General features: G+C 39.2%; 1 protein-coding gene across 2 annotated transcripts in view; it reads right to left on the reverse strand.

The window, feature by feature from the left end:
- Positions 1-8906, reverse strand: part of LOC129949423 (MATH and LRR domain-containing protein PFE0570w) — a 31969-nt gene extending 23063 nt beyond the window's left edge. For both annotated transcript variants that reach the window (XM_056060887.1, XM_056060879.1), the window contains exon 1: positions 7371-8906. In XM_056060887.1, the coding sequence (XP_055916862.1) occupies positions 7371-8508 (1138 nt within the window). In that variant the 5' untranslated portion in view covers positions 8509-8906. The remainder of the gene's footprint in view (positions 1-7370) is intronic.
- Positions 8907-8947: the final 41 nt, after the last annotated feature.

Genomic DNA, 8947 nt, shown 5'->3' on the forward strand with positions numbered 1-8947 from the left:
AAAATGGTAACTAGTATGCGATTTAAACACCTCAACATCCACAAAGGAACTTGGACTTCTCCAGATCAATATACCGTCATCAGATTGACCATATTGCGATCGACGCCAGACACGATTCCAGCATCATGGATGTCCGAACTTTCCGATGAGCTAACATCGACTCAGACCACTACCTCGTTTTAGCCAAGGTAGCACTTCGGTTTTCCAGAACCAAAGCCAAAGCAGGGAGCTGCTGGGAGAAGGTACAACGTCGAACGACTACAATCGCCAGAGATCGCCAAATCCTTTTCCGGCCGAGTTACAAGTAACCTCTCTCGAACTTCTCTGACGCCAACACTATGTATCGAAAACCAGTGGTAACATTGCCAAGATGCAATCAGAGAAGCCGCTTCGAATGTGGTGGGTTTCAAGCAGCCACCAATAAGGGACCCCTGGTTTGATGAGGAATGTCGGCGGGCAAATGCAGCCAAACAACAGGAACACAAAACGGCGCTGCATAAAAGGACGATAGCTGCTGCTGAGCTCTATTAGCAAAAGAGGAGAGAGGAACACCGACTTCTCAGAAAGAAAAATAGAGGGCATGAGAAGCGTGCGGTCGAAGATGTTGAGAGGTTTAACAGGAGGTATGAAGTTCGAAAGTTTTATGAACAGGTCAAACGAAATTCACAGGTACATAAACCTAGAACCAAAAGCTGCAAAGACGAAAGTGGAAACATCATAGTGGAACCGCATTCAATGCTGAGGATATGGAAGGACCACTTCTGCAGACTGTATAACGGCAACGACGAACCGAATTTCGCTGTTAGGTAGGACGATCCATTCAACATAGACGACGAAAGCCAACATTCCCGTCCTCCTGACTTAGATGAAGTAAAGATTGCCTTATCTAAAGTGACGTCTAATAAAGTCTCTCGAGCAGATTGCTTGAATGTCGAGCTCTTTAAAGCAGCTGGAGATAAGTTGATTAGGAGCATGCACCAACTTATTTGTAAGATATGGTCGGAATAAAGCATGCCCGATGAATGGAACCTGAGTATTATTTGCCCGATCCTGAAAAAAGGTGACCCTCTAATCTGCACCTACTTAAAATCGCTTACAAAATCTGCTCTACCGTAAGATGTGAACGTCTAAAGCCCATCGTCAACAACTTGATAGGTCCTTATCAGTGTGGTTTTAGACCAGGAAAGTCCACAGTCGATCAAATGTTCACATTACGGCAGATTCTGGAAAAAACTCAAGAACACCAAATCGACACCTACCATCTTTTCATCGATTTCAAGGCTGCATATGACAGCATACAGGGACGAGCTGTATAGAGTTTTGGCATCCCAGCCAAACTCCCTTTTTTGCAGGATGCCCATGGAGAATTTACGCTGCTCCATAAAGGTTGAAAACAACTTAACAGAACCTTTCGATGTCAAAAAAGGTTTTAGACAAATTGATGGGCTGTCATGCGATTAACATCGTACTTAGAAGAATAGTGCAGAGCTCACACGGCATTTTTTGAGATTCTAGGGGCCTTGAAACGTCGAGAAATGTCAACATTTTCAATTCGACAAATCGGCCCGATTACAATGAGAGGTTTAAAATGTTTGGTAGTTTGAATAATTGCACTAGAGAATATCGCTACATGGAATGCAAACGGTCTTATACAACATTCATCTGAATGAAAAATCTTATTAGATCTAGAACATATCGATATTTGCCTGGAGTCCGAAACTCATTCCTCCAATGGGCAAAGTCTTAATAATGTAGTAGAAAACTATTCATGTTACCACGCTCCACATTCAGCTGACAAGGCAAGAGGTGGATCTGCGATTCTTATAAAAGAAAGCTTAAAGTTTACTAGTGAAAATATGCAAGTAACAACTATTAGCATTGGTATGAAAAAAAAGAGTTTAAGATAGCAGCTATATGGTGCCCACCAAGGCGCTCCCCGATAGAAGATGCCTATACGGATCTATATAATCTTCTTGGGCATAACTTTCTTGTTGGTGCAGACTTCAATGCGAAACACACCCATTGGGGTTCAAGACTTATATAAAAAAAAAGGCAAAAGACTTTTCCAAGCAGGCCGTAAATACAATTGCGAATTCTATTCCTCCAGGTAGCCAACTTACTGGCCTTCTGATACTAACAAAATACCAGACCTTATTGACTTTTTCATAGCTAAAGGAATTAATCGAAATCACATTAGTGTCGAAGGTAATTATGACCTGTCTTCAGATCATACTCCAGTGATTCTATCACTAAGTGAATCGAAAGTACTAGAACAAAGTAATCCAAAGCTTGTTAATAAGAAAACAAACTGGAGTGATTTTAAAGAAAAGCTTTTAAGTTTTATAAATTTAGGATCTCCCATGGATACCATTGAGCAAATTGACCATGAACTGGAACAATTTATTGCTGATGTGCAACAGGCCGCTGAAGAAAGTACTCCAACATTTTCTAATAGAAGACAAAATGAAATACAATATCCCTTAGAGATAAGAGAGTTGATAATAGAGAAAAGAAGAGCTCGAAGAAAATAGCAAAATACTAGATTTCCAGATGATAAAACAACGTTTGACCGAATAAGCAACAATCTTTAAAAACAAATTTACAAATTCAAAAATTATACACTGAGCACATTACTAAGGAATTTAACGACTGATGTTTCAACCGATTTTTCGCTATGGAAAGCAGCCAAGCGCCTGAAAAGACCGCAGTTTCAAAATTCGCCCTTGAAATCTCAAGATGGGAAAGGGAACGGTAGCCCGAAAGAAAAAGCTGAACATCCTGCGAATGTTTTTGAGCCATACTCATCAAACGCGGCTGAAAATAGCTTACCATTTGTTGATAAGATAGATAAAAGTGAAATACCAATTGTAAGACTTAAAGAAATAAAAAGCATGTGTTTAAATTAACCATCAAATAAAAAATCACCAGGTTACGATCTAATTACTACTCAGGTTATGAAAGAACTGCAATTGAAAACCTTCATTAAACTTCAATATATAATAAATGCATGCCTTAAGCACTGGTATGTCTCGCTCCATTGGAAAATTGCTGAAGTAATTGTCATACCAAAGCAAGGTAAACCACCTACAGAAGTGACGGCTTACAGACCAATATCGCTTATACCAATTATTGCTAAAGTTTTTGAAAAACTGCTTCTGAAGAGACTTAGCAAAATCATAGAAGAAAGAAGGTTAATCCCAAACCATCACGATAGACCAAGCTCATAGAATATCGGATGTAATAGAAAAATCATTAGAAGAAAAACAAGTATGTTCAGCTATTTTCTTAGATGTTGCTCAAGCTTTTGATAAGGTTTGGCATGAGGGACTGGAGTTCAAACTGCAAAGGGATCTTCCCAGGCAGTACTTTGAAATATTAAAATCGTACATCTCAGACCGATTGTTTAGAGTAAGGTACGATCAAGAATATTCGGAATTGAAGAAAATAGAAGCCGGTGTACCACAAGGAAGTGTCCTAGGTCCTACCCAGTATATACACAAGGGATATTTCAGTTGGTAATCACACTATAATGGCTACTTTTGCTGATGATACCGCAATTTTGGTACCCGACAAATGTGTCTTTAAGGCAGCAGTAAAACTACAAAAAGCCGTCGACACAGTGAGAACTTGGACCGAAAAATGGCGTATCAAACTTAATGAAACAATATCTTTACATATAAACTTTACAAATAAAAAGATAAACAATGTTCCAATAATCATTAATAATCAAGCTGTACCTTACGCCAATACCGCCAAATACCTTTGAATGACTATGGATGAAAAGCTTAATTGGAGACCACATCAAAAACAAAAGAGGAGAACTAAACTTGAAATATAGAAAAATTTACTGGTTATAAATAATGCTGTAAAGCCTGTTTGGACCTATGGAATCCAATTATGGAGCTGTACAAAGAAAACAAATATCGAAATCATCCAAAACTTCCAAAACAAAGTCCTTCGTGGAATAGTTAATGCATCTTGGTACATAAAAATACCGATCTACATCGTCACTTACAAAAAGAAATGGTTACAGAAGTTGTAAAAAAATAAGCTGTATCGCACAACCATGAATATAAGAAACCATGTTCCGGGATGAAGAAGAACCAAGCCTCATGAGCTTATGGTCTAAAAAAATCATGGTAGTATTAAAAGTTTTTAAGAAGGCCTGTGTTGCCTTCTACGCCTGCAGCAAAACTTTCGGCAAAAAGTGGGGCTTCATTCCAAGATGATTTTATGGACGTACACAGCCGTAGTACGTCCAATCTTAACATATGGTTTGATTGTGTAGTGACCTGCTCTTAGCAAAGCCAATAATATTGATAAGCTAAAGAAGGTTCAGAGAACAGCTTGAGTGGGCACCACAGGGACCATGCGTACTTGCCCAACGGACGCCTTAAACGTTTTTTTGGATCTTCTACCAATCGACCTTTTTATTAAATACATAGTTTCCTGCAGCGCTATTAAGCTGAAGGAATCAAACAGCTGGTTGTCAAAACCTTATGGTCACAGCAACACTACGAAATTGATTCCCTCAGATATTATCTCGGTAGACACTGACTACTGCACTCCTACTTTGAGCCTTAGTAAGGGAGGATGACATCGTGTCGATAGGTTTCGACACAACCATCTTTACTGACGGCTCAAAGATGGAGTGCGGAGTTGGTTCTGGGATCTTTTCTGAGTCCCTAAATGTAGCCAAATCCTTTAGGCTTCCTGACTTTGCTAGCATTTTTCAGGCTGAACTGCTGGCAATAAGGAAGCATGTAAGATTCTTAAACAAAACCCAAACAAAAACCGAAATGCGGCTATCTTTACAGACAGTCAGGCAGCTGTCAAAGCCATCAACTCGGCCACATGCTCATCTAAATTGGTCCAGCAATGTCGCGATGAGCTTGCGGTTCCGGGCCATAGTGGTATCGTGGGAAATGATCGGGCTGACGAGCTAGCCAGGCAAGGATCGGCCCTTCATAGCTCACTTGCGGAAATGGTTAACATTCCTCTTGGTGCTTTGAAGGGTAAAATCTTTTCTATCTACCAAACTGAATCAAACTGAATCTAGGAAGATATGGCCCATCTATAATAAAACCCGTACAAACGATCTTCTATGCAGGCCAAGGCAAGACATAGCCAGGATTGTTGCGGTTTGTACCGGACATTGGCCTATAGGAGTTCATGCAGAGAAGTTGGGTATCTTTTACAACACCTTTTGCGGTAGCTGTAGTGACCAAAGAAAAAGTGAAACCATAATCCATTTCCTCTGCAAATGTCCTGCTTTGGCAAACACAAGAATGAAATATTTTGGAAATGCATTCTTTCACGAACTTGATGAGCTACCTGAGACAAAGACTAGAGACCTAATCTTTTTTCTCAATGCGACAAAATGGCTCTAACATAATCGCTATGAAGCTTCTCTATAAATCTATCCCTTTCAATCAAAGGTCAAACAAGTTTTTGGTATCAAAACGGCGCACTACAGCGCTAATTGGATCTCAGGCTAGGTTACCTTGAGATCGCCAATTCTACCTACCCATTAAAAGTTTAAACTTCCCCAAAAGTGATTGTACAAAGTTAAGAAAGAAAAATCTGAAGACGATCCTTCAAGATTGGTCCTGATGAAGAGGTGGTTTAGTGGTTGAGAGTCCCACACCACTTGGTGTCATATACTTCCAAGTGTCTTTTCAAGACTTCCTTCTGTCAAAAACAAAAAAAAAAACTAGAGAATATTCGCTATTTATAATAATTGAGCAGTCGATAGTTCAATAAGTTTATAGACATTTAAAGCGAATGTAATCCTTGTAATTGACTATTCTTACATAAATTGAAGATTAACCTTAAGATGACAATCAACTAAATGTCAAAAACCTATACTCTAAATTTGAGTACGGAGTTGTCAACTATTAAAAAGCTTTTTCTACAAACCAATTAGCATTTGTGATAAAATTATTTAATAAACTTAATAATTTTCAAAAGTAGAAAACACCATTTCTCTGGAAATTGCGCAATCTTGTTTTAAGAAAAAAAAAAATATAAATTCAGCTACAATAAGGATTTTGAAAACGACTCCATATAACATTGTTTTTCTTTCGAGAACTTTGAGCACTAAAATTTCATACTAATGTATAGAGGTGGTCAAAAAAAACAACTGACAAGCGGCCAAACGTCAAGTTTTTACTTAATTGACAACTCAACTCATTGCTCAATTTAAAAGAAAGTAGCTCAGTTCTGTCAGTAAACACATGTAACTTCAGTGGTGATGCTTTATTGCATTTGACAGTTCAAATGAAAACGAACTAAAAAATGTTTTCGGGTAAATGACAAGACACACAAATTGTATTTCAATGAATTGTGTGTTATTTTGACAGATAGTAAACGTCAGTAATAGGGTAATTTTATCCTAAACAAATTGATCAATCTCTGAACTAGCCCATACATATGTACATATGTAAAATTGGTGTGCTAATATTTATTTACACTAAAAAAGAACAGTTCCGTGATCTGCTCAGAGGTTTAAAAGGAAAGCACCATAAGTCCCTTTAATTGTAAAATTGATTGAAAGACCTTATCCTGTCGAATTCTTTGAAAAAGCTCCTCAGTTATAGATTTTATAAAAGGCTACTTACGATGAATATAATGTACAATTTTGGATATTGACATTTTAGGAATATCAAGGACCTCAATTTCGTGTCGTTCTCCTAACAATCGATGTATTTAAAGAATTCCTGGTTTTATCCAAACTTGTTGCAGGACATGGATTTAATCAAAACTTAGTTTCTAAAACTCCATTCGTTGTCTCCAGTTTTTTTGGTAATGAAGTAATTTAAAGTTTTGATGAAATTTCTTTATTTTCATTCATAAAATAGAAACAAAGTTTATTCCTGCCACTTTCAATCAATAAAAAACCACTGACTACTCGTGGTTTTCTTTTAAGCAACATTCTTGTGGTATATATTCCTATGAAAGTCAATATTCTTTTGTATGTCAAGCCGCACGTTCGTCGGTAGAATTGCCGCTAATGAAATTTGCTGATAAAATAAGTGTCTACGTGCATTGTGCTTATCATAAAATGGTTTACTTAACGTTAACACAGTTCCTCCCGTTGGGTTTAGGTATATAACAAAATTCAAGCAAATTGTTGGATAGAACCATTGACGACGAGGACGACGAAGTCGTTCGTCTAGGACGTTTTTCGGTCATATACACATACAAAATAAAATAAGAAAATCAACCCATCTGGATTTTCGGAAGGAAATTCAAATAAAAGATATCGGAGAGAAGACAAAAATATCCTGTCCATTTTTGGATTTCTTCTCTCCAAATGAACCAAACATTTGCTCGTCTTTTTCAAGCTAACCCACAACACATTCAATTACCATTTTCATCAGCTATCGATTTTCTATCCATTTCCGTTAGCGTTGCCGCTACCGCTTCTGCTGCCGCTACCACGGGCTTCGAATGCTCCTCATCATCGTCAGCTACCACCATTGTGGCTGAAGTCGATGTGGCCGTTGTTGTTTCTGTTGTTGGTGACGATGACGATGGTGGTCCTTCCTCCTGCTGCGTTGGTTCCTTGAACTCCATTGAACTAAAGTCTGCGGCGCCACCAACAACACCATCGCCATTACCATCAACTTCGCCATCGTCATCGTCATCAGCGTCACCGTCGACATCACCATAGCCATCTGAACCCTCCTCACGTTGTTGATGTTGTCTTTGTCCCGATGCCAATCGATTTTCTCTTCCTTCTTGGCCGTCGGCCAGCATTTGTATCGTAGACGATGATGTGTAAGATGCCGCCTCCGATACATTATCCATATCGTCCTGGACAAGTTTGACGGCAACGGCTGGGGTAGCGGCATTTGCTACACAAGGACCTGAGTCCTTCCTTTCCATTTCTTTTGCCTTATCCTTTTTTAGTTTTATTTTATTTGAAAAAAGTCTTTGCATTGTCCTTTGGATAATTATGGCCGCAGTGAATGCTGTAAGGCTCTTCGTACTTTCAATGCTGTTGTTGGTGGTGATGGTGTTGGGAGGATTTTTCTTACGAGCCACATACCTTCGGAAGTACCTTTGAATGACATAGATTGCATTTTGGTACTTCTCATCGTCATAAGGGCTTGGTTCTTCTGCTGCTGCTGGTGCTGGTACTGGCGCTGATACTGGTGCCAACACATCTTCTTCATTAATCGATTCCATTGCCTGGAAGCTTGCCATTATGTCGGACTTTGATTTTCTCGACTGAGGAATAGCTTGGACTTTGATTGGCCTCTGGCATATGTATCCGCAGTTTGATGGCACAGCAAAACGTTGCTGTCCATCAAAATATGCTTCGAAGGCCGAAAACTCTTCGTAGCCTTTATCCAGAGAGCCATCTCGTTCCAAAATCAGTTTCTCGAAGTGAATCACAGCGAATTCGTAGATGTTTTCGGGCTTATCTCGAAGGACCTCCTTGGCGAGATCCTTCATAAGGTCTATGAGTCCATTCGGGACATGGGGCGTTAACAGAGGCATTTTTATTTATTTAACTTATTTTATTTCAATATTTTACGATAATTCCACCTGCGAGGACCGTTTTCACGAAAAGTTGGATCAATACTGAAATGGTGTTGGCGAAAATACCGAATTGTATAAGGAGTTTGCATTTGTTACCACTGGATACCGCGGCCATAACAAACATAACCCACCGCATTGTAGACGGACGACCTATTTATGCTTCAGCTTCAACCTTACAACCCTTACTCGCACAAGCTCTACGCGAGTACCTTCATATGAGCATGAAGGAAGGTAATTGAACGGGCAATTACCGGAACAGAACGACAATGAAGGTCATCCTAAAGTGGCCACAGACAATTGACACACTGGCCATCGCATGTCTCTTGTGCGACAGCAAGCTTCAGGACAGGTCAGATAGTACTTTAGCCATTTTCTGGGTCAAGTATTGAGAAAGGGA

The sequence above is a fragment of the Eupeodes corollae genome, chromosome 1, assembly GCF_945859685.1.
Source record: "Eupeodes corollae chromosome 1, idEupCoro1.1, whole genome shotgun sequence".
NCBI lineage: Eukaryota > Metazoa > Arthropoda > Insecta > Diptera > Syrphidae > Eupeodes > Eupeodes corollae.